The sequence below is a fragment of the Balaenoptera musculus genome, chromosome 5 (assembly GCF_009873245.2).
Source record: "Balaenoptera musculus isolate JJ_BM4_2016_0621 chromosome 5, mBalMus1.pri.v3, whole genome shotgun sequence".
NCBI lineage: Eukaryota > Metazoa > Chordata > Mammalia > Artiodactyla > Balaenopteridae > Balaenoptera > Balaenoptera musculus.
The window spans coordinates 139116041-139128632 of record NC_045789.1 but is presented as its reverse complement, the minus strand read 5'-3'; the positions used below and the strand labels follow the sequence as shown (position 1 = coordinate 139128632).

General features: G+C 55.8%; 1 protein-coding gene across 1 annotated transcript in view; it reads left to right on the top strand.

The window, feature by feature from the left end:
• Positions 1 to 12592, top strand: part of CFAP99 (cilia and flagella associated protein 99) — a 43054-nt gene that overhangs the window by 6465 nt on the left and 23997 nt on the right. The window contains exons 2-4 of the mRNA XM_036853430.1: positions 137 to 263; positions 9913 to 10057; positions 10411 to 10505. Of these exons, the coding sequence (XP_036709325.1) occupies positions 137 to 263; positions 9913 to 10057; positions 10411 to 10505 (367 nt within the window). The remainder of the gene's footprint in view (positions 1 to 136; positions 264 to 9912; positions 10058 to 10410; positions 10506 to 12592) is intronic.

The following is a 12592-nucleotide window of genomic DNA, read 5'->3' as shown; positions in this document are numbered from 1 at the left end:
CTCCAACACTCCTCGCCCTGCGAGGTCCCAGGCTCCCTGGTGGACCTCCTGTCAGTTTGGTGAAGGTCCTTTGCCACCTGCCGAGCTGACAGCCCAGGGTGCGTGGAGGGCATGACCTGTCATGGTTTGCTTTTAGGGTCCCACCTGGGAAGATGGCCTACTATGGAAAATGTATTGAAACTGTGATTAAGCTACTGGACCAATTTAAACCTGAGAAGGAGAGTCCCGAGCAGTTCCTGGAGGCTGCGGCCACCTCCCTGCAGGTAGGGTCCGAGTGGTGGCTCAGGGCTCACGGGGAGGCCGTAGCAGTGACACCTGTCAGGAGCTTTTTTTTTTTTTTAATTTATTTATTTTACTTATTTATTTTTGGCTGCGTTGGGTCTTCGCTGCTGCGCGCGGGCTTTCTCTAGTTGCGGCGAGCGGGGGCTACTCTTCGTTGCGGTGCGTGGGCTTCTCACTGCGGTGGCTTCTCTTGTTGCGGAGCACGGGCTCTAGGCGCGCGGGCTTCAGTAGTTGTGGCTCGCGGACTCCAGAGCGCAGACTCAGTAGTTGTCGTGCACGGGCTTAGTTGCTCCGTGGCATGTGGGATCTTCCCGGACCAGGGAACGAACTTGTGTCCCCCGCATTGGCAGGAGGATTCTTAACCACTGCGCCACCAGGGAAGCCCTGTCAGGAGCTTTTTAGTCTCATTCCTAACAGCCGCTTTCCTTCCTTCACGAGGAGAGGCCCAAGGCGAGATTCCCAGCTAGCCAAAGGCTTACGTCAGCTCTCACTCTGAATCTCGGGTGCCCTTCAGGGATGGGACCCCCTCTTTGCTTCAGGAGGCATTCCTAGCTCCCAGAATGTGCATCTGACTACTCTCGTGACAAGGGAACATGGACGCCGTAACTCGGGGTGCGTCTGTGGGGTCATCCCATCCTCGGCTGAAGGTGGACGGGAGTCAGCCTCGCAGGCACCTCGGCTCAGCACCCTCCACTGGGGGACATCTTTGTCCCCCAGGGCAGGGATGTGCGTGGGGCAGAGGGGCCACACCTGGAAGAGCTACTCGGCTCTTGTTCCCGTGCCCCGGGGGTCCCTGTCCTACCACAGCCCACCCCACTTCAAGCATATGCAGAGAGACCCCGGGCTGAAGTCTCTGGGCCCAGGTCTGTCCTCACTCTAGCACCTCGGAGGCCTCCGTGACTTGACCCCACATCCGTCCGTCCGTCAAGGGCAGGTGCCAGGAGCAGGGGCACGCGTTGCAGGGGTGCCACCTTCAGGACTCCGGGCCGTGGACTCCGTTGGACGGGGCATCCAGAGGAGACTAAGTCCACCCAGGGAAGCGCTCGGGGATTACCACTCAGCCTGCTGCCCCCATCCCCCTCGCCGCGCCCCCTGGAAGGAGGAGCAATTGGGGTCTTACGGGGTGAATCGCCAGCTGCAGCCTTCCCTTACTCTGCTTAACAAGGCCTGTGAGCTGCTTTGCGGGCCCTGGGATGTGACTGGGGCCAGGCCCCACCCCCATACACCTGCAGGGGCGTGGCCTCTGCTGTGCTGCAGACAGACCCACCTTCCCTTTCTCCGTCAGCCGCCTTGTGGGGCAGCAGCTGGAAAACCTGGTTGGGAGGATGGGGGGCAGGGCCCCGGCAGTGCACGCAGAGCCGGGGCGTCTGGAAACCAAAGCCTCTCTCACAAGAGAAAGCTGGGCACCGCTGCCCCAGTCCCTGCTCCCCTGTGTCATTCAGAAAAGGATGTCTCTGCCGGCTGGAGCCTGGCAGTCAGCAAGGACTGGGGCATGGGCTGCACCTCCCCCCGCCAAGTCTCTGCTCCCCCTCCTCAAACTCTCGCCTGAGACCCTAAGCATTTTGGGGGAATGATGAAAACAGCCAAGGCCAGGCCCATCCACAGTCCTGCTCTTTCCCAGTCTGAGCTGGCCTTGCACAGCTCAGCGCAGCGCCATCCCGGCCGGCCTGCCCCTCCCCACTGCAGGCCCGGCCCCTTTGGCTACTCCTTCTGTCTGTCCGGCCTCACTCCCCTCAGTGGGTCTTTCCCGTCACCCACAGCTGCTATGCATTCCCTCATCCTAAGAAAAAGACCTCTCTACTCCAGTTCCCTGTGTCACCCACGTTTCTCACCCTCCATTTCCAGCGAGCCTCCTTGGTGTCCTGCCCTCTGTCCCCAGCCCCGGCCCCCCAGGCCCTGCAAGGCATCCCTTACCGCTCAGCAAAAGTGGTAAAGTTAGTGTCCTTATTTCTCCAGAATAATTACTGAAAGTGGGTTTGTTACAACAAATAGTTTGGGATGGGAATTCCCTGGAGGTCCAATGGTTAGGACTCTGAGCTTCCACTGCAGGGGGCAGGTTCGATCCCTGGTCAGGGAACTAAGATCCCACAAGCCGCACGGCACAGCCAAAAAAAAAAAAACAAAGTAGTTTGGGGATTTTTTTTACCACATCCAATGGATTATTAATAGTAAATGAGTCCTAGTTGTCACCGGTGAGCCATGGCATGATGACAGACATGTGCAAGGCCGTGGGGAGGGAGGCACCACGCCAGCTCGGCCCCCAACCCAGCGGTGCCCTGAGTCTTCCAAGGGGGCCATCTGCGTCTTTGAGATGTGCCTATGCTGGACGGACGGAGAAGCAGCTTCTTTTACAGATGCACCTGTCTTTTACATCCTTTCAGAAAGCCATCCTAAGTCCAAGTGGAATGGTACACTGGAAACTGACCCAGTTTGGACAACGTACCTTTACTTCCAGCTGTCAGAAAATTGGTGCAGTACACCGCTCTTGTTAGGCCAGGGCTCAAGACTGCCACCTGGCAGAGAATTACACAGTACATAGACCCACTGGCAGAGAGTCCGGGGAAGGGCAGGGCTGTGGATTCAGCTGGGTCCCCAAAAAAGAAATGTTGATGTCCTCACCCCGGTTACCTGTGAATGTGACCTTATTTTGAGACACCATCTTTGCAGATATAATTAATAATCTCAAGATAGGGAAAAGTCCAGGGATTTGCAGATTGGGGACAGGGTGTGGTGACTCTCCCTCTCTAGACTGAAGCCTGGGAACCCCTCCCCTGACACACACACACACACACACACACACACACACACACACACACACACAGAGCAGCCTCCCAGCCCTCTGACAGGGGTTCCCTCGGGCACGGTCCCGATGGCATTTCTGCACAGAGAACATATGTCAGTGGGAGAAGATTTGGTCTAAGATCAGAAAGGGATCCATTTACCATTGAGAGAAAGTTCTCCATCAGCAGCACCGTGCACGAGGGGGGCTAAGGTGGGGGGAGCAGCCTCTCCAGATGCCAGTCTGCGGAGTGGTTGTAGAAACAGAAGTGGCCTGACGTCTGGGAACAGCACTGAGGACCTGGCTGGGGGCCTGGAGCTGAAGAAAGGACGGAGGGCAGGAGGGGGTGGCACCAGCGACAAGGCACTGCTTCCATCCAGAGCCCGGTCCTCAGTGGGGAACAGGAGGGAGGAGGTGCTTCCCACCCTGCCTCCCTCCTGCCCCAGGCTTTGCCCATCCCCACTGGTTAATGTCTCTTTGGAACAAGTGTCATTTCATTAGTGCACCAGCTATAAGGGGGATGGAGCCTGGTGGGCGTCACTCCTCCGGGCTACCCAGCACCACGGCTAAGGCACCAGGACCACCAGGTTGGGCGTAGGAACGTCCGGAGAACTGCCTGGGCCTGCAGGACAGAGGTGGGGTGTGATAGGCACAGCAGTCAGCTTGGGGTACCCAGAAAGCCCATGAGGTCTGAGTAGCCCTCGCAGAAGGGTCTGGCTTTGAGAGAGATTCCCTGGGGGTGGGAGGAGGGGGGAGAAGGAGATCCGGCCACTCAGCAAACAGTGGGCGGGAGGGCAGGTGAGCGCTGAGCAGGGGAGCGAAAGGCTCAGCCCTGGGCTGGCAGGAGAGGTGCCCGGCAGCTGGTCAGTCAGAGAGTCTGGGGGTGAGGCAGGGGTGGGGAAAGGCCAGTTCCCCAGCCGAGGGAAAGGAGTGGGGGGGAGGGGGGGAGGGGAAACCGGAATGGGCTTGTGCAAGAGGTTGGGGGAAAAGCAGGAGTGGGTGGAGCCTGGAAACACCAGCCCAGGTTCCTGCCGGAAGGCCCAGGGTGGCAGGGTGGCGGGGTGGCAGTGGCCAAGTCCCAGAAAGCCTTGTTTCACTTTCTAGTCCATAGTGTCAGAGAAAACCTGGGCTCAGGAAATATTTTTTATTTTAATATATTTTTATAAACACCTGATATGTTGACATCAAAGATCCAAAACCCAAAAGGTTCAAAATGGTATCCAGCAGGGGTCTCGCTCCCACACTGGCCCTCCCAGGAGACCAATGACCTGTGGTTCCTTCCAGAGACGGTCCAGGCCTGTCTTGCATAGATAATAGATCTGGAAAAATTTTGTTTAAGCTATAAATTTTACGTTTAAAAGTTATATATAATTATATATGTATTTTTAAAATCTTTTTCAAAACGGTAGTGCATTGTAACACAGTCCTGCCTTTGCTTTTTTCACTTAACAAGATATCCTGGGGACTGTTCCACGTTCTTATCGTGAAGCCATAAGCATCCTTCTGTCTGGCTGTGCCAGAACCGTCGCAGCCGTCCCCCGTGGACGGGATCATGGCTGTTTCCAGTCCTTTACTGTTGCAAATCGCCGTGGGACAGACTGGCCCACTTGTCCCGCTGCACCTGGGCAGACGCGCCCAGGGTCAAGTCCCAGAAAACACATGTGCGAGAGTATTGGCCCTCATGATTGCAAAAGATCTTTCCAGTTGACCCTCCACAGAGACCTCCACGTTGACACTCTACCTGGCAGGTGGGGAGTGCTTGTTCCCCTATGGCTTGCTTACGTAGCGTGCTAGCAAATGTTATATTTGCCAACCAAATAGGTGGGAAAAGGCAGTTGGTGTAGTTATAATCAGCATTTTTCCTGTTTTATATATATATATATATATATATATTAAGACAAAACCCATACTTTCATTACAGTTTATTTATTTATTTATTTATTTAATTTATTTATTTTTGGCTGTGTTGAGTCTTCGTTGCTGTGTGCAGGCTTTCTCTAGTTGGGGCGAGCGGGGGCTACTCTTCGTTGCGGTGCGTGGGCTTCTCATTGAGGTGGCTTCTCTTGTTGCAGAGCACGGGCTCTAGGCGCGTGGACTTCAGTAGTTGTGGCTCGCGGGCTCTAGAGCGCAGGCTCAGTGGTTGTGGCGCATGGGCTTAGCTGCTCCGCGGCATGTGGGATCTTCCCAGACCAGGGCTCGAACCCGTGTCCCCTGCATTGGCAGGCGGATTCTTAACCACTGCGCCACGAGGGTAGTCCCTCTCCTGTTATATTTTCATGAGTATTTCTTTCTCTGAACTATCGCTTGGATCTGTGTCTGTTAGGAAACAGTGTTTGGCTATAACAACACAGGAAAGCAGTGGCTTAAAGAAATTAGAGTTATCTTTGCTCACATAAGAAGCAGTCTGCACATAGGCAGTCCAGGATGGGTTCAGCAGCTCTGTGGTGCCATTAGGAACTCAATCTCCTTCCTGTCTGCTTATCCATCCTTAGAATGTACCCTTTGCCTTGTAGTTGCAAAATGGCTGCCCTACTCCAGCATTGCATCCATATCCCAGAGAGAAGAGGAGAAAGGCAAACAGTATAAGGCAGGCACCAGCTGAATCTCCCTAACTTTCAAGGAGCTTTCTTGGAGGCCACACCTAGCAATTTGCCATCAGATCTCATTGATTGGAGCCATGTGCCACATCAGCTAGGGGCCCGGAAAAGTTTTAGCTGGGCACATTGCCTCTCTCCCAACGAGACAGCTTTCTCCTGTTAGGCAGGAAGAAAGGGAGAAGGGCTTCTGTGGGCAGCCGGCAGCCTCAATTTCCTCTGCCTACTTTTCTGACTTCGGTCTTTGCATCACTGATTAGCAGGAGGCCCTGTGTATTGGTGACGTGAATTTCAAACCCTGGGTTGCAGTAAAAGCAGCGTCCCGACCCCGGCCCCTGGTCTAGCTCTGTCCTTTCCCTGTGGCTCCAGCAGACAAGCTGGGCCTGTGAACTCTGAGGATCTCTCGTAGGAAGCACTACAGGTTGTGAAGAGCCGGCGGGCTATGGGCCTCTGCTTCCCCTGCCCACAGCCCAGCCCCTCCCCAGGACTGCCCATGAGACCCTTGTCAGAGCACTTGCCGCTCTCCCCGGAACCTGCCCCGGTCCCCAGACTCAGGAGCGCTGAACTTGACCAAGGCCCAAGAGTGTATCAGGAACTCAGATGCCCTTGGGTGGTAGCCCTCTGGCCTCAGTGACCGAGGCTGGCCCAGGATTCGGGGCCGGCTCCATACTGGGGCCTTCTCAGTGGGGTCCAGGCCTCACCCTGCCTTCTGTGCTAGCCTGGCCAGGAGGACCTGGTCTAGGACTCAGTGCCCTCTGACCTGCGTGTCACCTCTGGGCCTCGGTCTCCTCTCTGTGACCTGCTGGCCTGACCTTCCCGGCAGAGAAGACCTGGCATGTGGGCCAGAGTGTCAGGTCCCACCTGGCTCCCCACCTTCCCAGACCCCTGGGCCAGTGCAGCCCTGCCTGACCTCCTCACTGCGGGCAGATGGCATCCTGTAGCCGCAGGCTCAGGGCTCTGACCTTATTAAAATTACACATTCACACCCCCAAACACAGACGTTCAAGTGAACGAGAAGTGGAGCTGCTGTTGTCTGAGCCTGGGAGGCCGGGGAGGCTGCAGGCTGGCATCCCACGGTGTCACGCAGCCTCAGCCGGGGCAGCGCTGACTCAGGGCGTCCTCCGTGCCAGCCCTGCTGATGCACTGCTTTCCGAGCTGCCTGTTCCGGGCCCCCTGGGCTTCCTTTCACCAGTGCAGTAAGTTAAAAGCGGGGACTGGGGCCCAGCTGGGGCTCGTGCCCTCTGGTGTGGACACAGCCCAGGGGTTAGAGGAGCCTGAGAGGGAAAATGAGGCAGGATCCTGGTTGCTGAGACCAGAGCTGACCCCGAGCAAGAGCCCCCCACCTCCCCCTCCTGGCTGTGCTCCGCGGGGAGGAGCCTCCAGTCCGTGCCCGGCCTGCACTGGGACGTCACGGGGTCCCCACGGCCTCCCACGGAGGCAGGGCGCTCCACTCCCTCCCTCTTGAGCGCCCAGACGACATCCCAGCAGGGAAGGGGCAATAATCCCGGTGTGCGCCGCCAGCTGAGGGGGCCAGGCCGTGTCTGACCCTGAGGGGTGGTGAGGGATGCCTCCCGGGTCAGGTGACATCTGAGCAAAGACCTGATGGGAGTCGGGGAGCAAGTGTGCAGGGAAGAGCTCTGCAGGCAGAGGGGACAGCCAGCGTGGAGGCCCTGAGGAGACACCCCGCGTGTTGGAGAAACAGAGGGCAGCCAGCGTGGCTGGAGTGGAGCCAGGATGGGGCAGAGGCAGGGGCGGGGGGGCCTCAGAGGGAGCTGGGCCTTGCCGGCCCTTTTAAGGACTCTTTTTCTGGAGGGTTCTCCGGAAGGACAGACATGATCTGATTTTCATTTTACAAAGAATTGCTTGGCGGCTGGCGGGTTGAAAATACACTGAGGAGGGGCAGCAGGAGGAGCGGGAGAGCAGCTGGGACCCCATAGCCGGAGCCGAGGGATGGGATGGTGGGGTGGGCATCAACGGCTTGGTCTGAACGGTGGAGCAAGGCGTTGTGTTTACGGAGCCAGGAAGGCGGGGGAGGGCAGGTCTGGGCAAAGCCCATGGGGTCAGACACCCAAGCAGGGAGGTGGAACAGGAGCAGACAGCACTTTCCGAAGTCCAGGGAGAGCCGGCCCGGCCCGCACTGGCGCACGTTTGAAATCAGCACGTGTCAGCCTTGACAGCGGGTGAGTTCACCCAGGGGACAAGTGCAGATAATGGAGAAGAGGAAGAGGAGCCCGGGAGCGGAGGTCGGAGGTCGGAGGTCAGGTCGTAGGAGGACGTCAATACCCCGGATCAGATGGGGTCCTCGCAGGAGCCCAGAAGCCACGCGGGGCACTGGAAGGGCGGCTGAGTCAATGTCGGGGCCCGGTCCCTGCCGAGGGAGGAGGGGAACGTCACCCCTCTCGCCTCCCATCCCTCCTGCAAGTACGTCTCACCAGCAGAACCCAACTGTGCCCAGAACCCCCCCCAGAAGTGGCTGGAGAAGGCGGCTCTCAGGCCTTCAGCCCCTGTGGTGCGAAGACTGGGAGGGCGTGAGAATGATGCTGTCTGCCCCCCGGCATCCAGCCACCCCGCTCACACGCGTGGGGTCCGGGGCTCCCCGAGGGCCTGGGCTCATCCAAGACCCCTCAGATGATCTCATTACTCTGTTGTTTTCTTAGCATAAAGACAAGGGAAGAAATCACAGAGGAAAAGGTAGATTTGACCTCAAAACAAAGTAAAATCGGGACTCCCCTGGTGGTCCAGTGGTTAAGACTCTGTGCTCCCAATACAGGGGGCACAGGTTTGACCCCTGGTTGGGGAACTAAAATCCCACATGCCGCATGGCGCAGCCAAAAAAAAAGAAAACCAAGTGAAAACCTCTACGCTCTATATGCTAAAAAATGTTTTGCGCAAAGTTAAAAGGAAAATTACGAGCTTATGACAAATAACTATCACACTAATGACCATGTTAATTCCCTCAATATGCAAAGGGCTCCTAAAAATATTATCCAAATAAAAAAGGTTAGCCAAGGATATAAATTGATAATTCACAGAAGAGAAATACAAATAAATGTCCAGTAAACGTATGAAAATTTCATTGATAATAAAAAATTCAAAATAAAGCAAGGGAATACCAAAATTTATCTAATAGGTTGTCCAAAAAAATTTGGGGGGAGAAGGGGAATGATACTGCTAGCGAGAGTTTATTTTGATGTGTTTTACATCTGTTGGGATCCTGGTCTGCATTTTCAGTTTTACACGGTATTAAGTATTTTGTCATCTTACTATAAGTTTTCCAGAAACATCATTGTAATGGCTGCGTCCTACTCACCCACAACACGAAGAGATCGTATCTGATTCCCTGTGTTGACATTTAGGCTGTTAATACTTTCAACCACTGCACGTACCATTGCCCTGAGCTGCTTGTACATGGATATTTTCTGCTTTTTGTCTGGTTTCCTTAGATTCCCAGAAGTGTGGTTACTGGATTAAAGTGTATGGAAAATACAAGGCTCTTAAACATGTTTCCAGATTGCTTTCGGGAAAGACTCACCAACACCATACCACCAGCCCTTCTCATTGCTGCATTGGCAACATTAGACGTTCTTTTTTTCTTATTGTCAAAAAGTTAACTGGTTTTTTGAATAGGTAACACGTGACACACACAGGTCACAAACCCCACAATATTCCAAAGAGTAAGTGGAAAAAAGTCAGTCTCCGCAAACACTAATTCCCTCCCCCAGAGATTTTCCTTGCTTGGTGTTTTGTTTTTTTTTTATTGCGGTAAAATACACATGACATAAAATTTACCATCTTAACTGTTCTCAAGTGTACAATTCAATGGCATTAAGTACATTCACGTGTGAACATCACCACCGTCCGTCTCCAGAACCTTCTCACCTTCACAAACTGAAACTCTGTCCACGTTAAACAACAGCTCCCCACCCTCTCCCCCTACCCCGGCGCCCCCACTTCTACTTTCTGTCCTGGGAATTTGAATCCTCTAGGAGCCTCATATGACCGGAGTCACACAGGACTTTTCCTTCGGGGTCATTTTCCGTGTTTATTTCCGTCTTTGCCCCACCGCACTGTCACCACCCAGGAGAGCTGGCGGGACCGATTCCTGGGGGAGGACCTGCAGGGTCCGAGGGTCAGTGTTCCTGGCGGCTGGGGCGCTGCCCACTGCTCCAGGGGGCACTGGGGACCCCCACATCAGGAGGCGGCTGCCCTCTCCCCTGGCTTGGCCGGCGGCCCCCTCCCGAGCTGTTTCTCCTCCAGACCCTGAGCCCCCAGGAGCAGGCGTTCATCATGGAAGTTCTGTCCGGGTGCCTCGAGTACCGGAAGCTGCTGACCGTCGTGGTGGACGCCTTCTACGTGCAGGACGGCCGGCTCTGCCTGTGGGCCGATTACAGCCTCTTTGAGGGTAGGTGCCCGTGGCCAGCCACGGTGGGGGGCCCATGGGTCCCTGCGGGCCACGACCTGGCCTCCTTGTCAGCCGCAGACCCTTGACAGCGACGGCGCCCCCCCCGCCCCCCCCCGTATGAGATGACGTCATTTGTACTGTTGTATCAGGTTATTTTCACGTGGGCCCAGATGGAGCGCTTGCCTCTGGTCACACGCCCTGATGGAGGCGGGCGCCTTCAGCTCAGTTCGCTGCACCTGCAGTGCACCTGTCGGGCCCTTAGCCTCCGGCTGACTCCCCCAGGGTCAAACGCCGGGGGCCCAGGGCGGGGACCCCCATGTCCTCCTCCCCGCTCTTGCACCCTCTCTCCTTAGTGATCTGCTACCTGGCCACTTTCCAGCTGGAGGAGCTCGGCTTTCAGCTCTTCTGTAGCATCATGAAGTCCCAACCCGTCCACAAGGTGTGCAAGGTGAGCCCCACCTGCCCCAAGTTCTATTCTTAAACCCAGGGTCAAAGGTCTGCCCCATCTGGTGCTGACCTCTTACCTTTCTGGCTCACTTTAACGAAAGAAACTGCTGGATTTGTTCTGTTTAAAACGAACCCACACCCTCTCTTTGCTGCGAACGTGCTCTTTTTGTGCCCGGGGAATTTGGTTTCCGTTCCTCATGGTCCGGTGGGTGGTAGCTGCTGGATGCTAGCTGCTAGTCACGACAGGGAGTCCTTGCCTGTTCAGTCCGGGCCTCTGGAACCTTCTCGGGCTCCTCTGACTCGTGACCAAGCTCCAGGCCCAGGGCAGCCTCTCCTTCCTCCAAGAGGGGCTGTGCAGCTTTGCAGGGCCGAGGGAGCATTTCTGAGCGGGTCTGAGGACTGGTACCCTTCGAGAGGGAGCCTGCAGGAGCCCACCCCCTTGCCCTGCCCAGGACCACTCCTGTGGCTGCCTGTTTCCTTGTGTAGAAAGCCTGGGACTCCCGGGCCTTGGGGCCAGCAGGACCATGAATGAGCCTGAGGGTCCTGCCCTCTGCCGGCTACTCCCACAAAGCATTTGCTGTGGGCCCGGCTTCCTCCACAAGCAGCTCTTGCTTCACCCTCACAATTACCGGATAAGGTCACCCCTACGGGCATTCATCCCACAGTTGAAGAAACTGAGGCACAGAGAGGTTCGGTAACTTGCCCAACGTCACACAGCACATGAGTGGCAGAGCCAGTTCTTGGACCAGGCTTTCAACCGTTGGCTCGCTCCTCCTTACTTGGCTTGGCAGGGGGTGGGGGGTGGGGGTGGGCGACACACAGTCACCAGACCAGGACAGGGACTCCCTGGAGAAGAGCGGGGAGAGCTCAGGCCCCAGGAGTGCTTTGGGGCCTCTCTGGAAGGAGGCTGCAAGCTCTGCAGGGGCAGCTCAGGCAAGGTGGGGTAGAAGCCTTCCCACTGCCCCCGCCTGGGGAAGGGGAGACCTGGAGCAGTGACACTTGCCAGGACCACAGGCCCCAGAGATCTGCACCCTCCCCCAGCAGGTAACTTGAGGCAGCATGTTTTTTTGTTTGTTTGTTTGTTTGTTTTTTTAAACCAGATTTTATATTTTATTCAAATCACATTTATTTTAAATTTATTTATTTATTTATTTATGGCTGTGTTGGATCTTCGTTTCTGTGCGAGGGCTTTCTCCAGTTGCGGCAAGCGGGGGCCACTCCTCACCGCGGTGCGCGGACCTCTCACTATCGTGGCCTCTCTTGTTGCGGAGCACAAGCTCCAGACGCGCAGGCTCAGCAATTGTGGCTCACGGGCCTAGCTGCTCCGCGGCATGTGGGATCCTCCCAGAGCAGGGCTCGAACCCGTGTCCCCTGCATTGGCAGGCAGATTCCCAACCACTGCGCCACCAGGGAAGCCCAGCATGTTATTTTTAATGACTGTTTTCCTATTTACGTATAAACATAAGCAATTCACAGTGGGTAAATATTTGCATAGTTATCTTAAGCAAGGGCTTCATTTTTTTTTTTTATAAATTTATTTATTTATTTTTGGCTGCCTTGGGTCCTTGGGTCTTCTTTGCTGCACGCGGGCTTTCTCTGGTTGCGGCGAGCAGGGGCTACTCTTCGTTGCGGTGCGCGGGCTTCTCATTGCGGTGGCTTCTCTTGTTGCGGAGCACGGGCTCTAGGTGTGCGGGCTTCAGTAGTTGTGGCATTTGGGCTCAGTAGTTGTGGCACGTGGGCTCTAGAGCGCAGGCTCAGTAGTTGTGGCGCACAGGCTTAGCTGCTCCTCAGCATGTGGGATCTTCCCGGACCAGGGCTCGAACCCGTGTTCCCTGCATTGGCAGGCGGATTCTTAACCACTGCACCACCAGGGAAGTCCCAAGGGCTTTATTTTTATGACAGCATTTTCTGAGAGATCTTTGGAGACTGCCCAGGGCCAGCTTCCTGGCTGGAGCGCCTGCACTTGGTTCATGCTGTGCTGTCAGAGTCTTGAAATTCTTAGTAATTGTTGAGCAAGGGGCCCACGTGTCAATTTGCAGTGGTGGACCAGCCCCACCCCGCCTTGGCCTGCAGGGCCTGCAGAGCCCG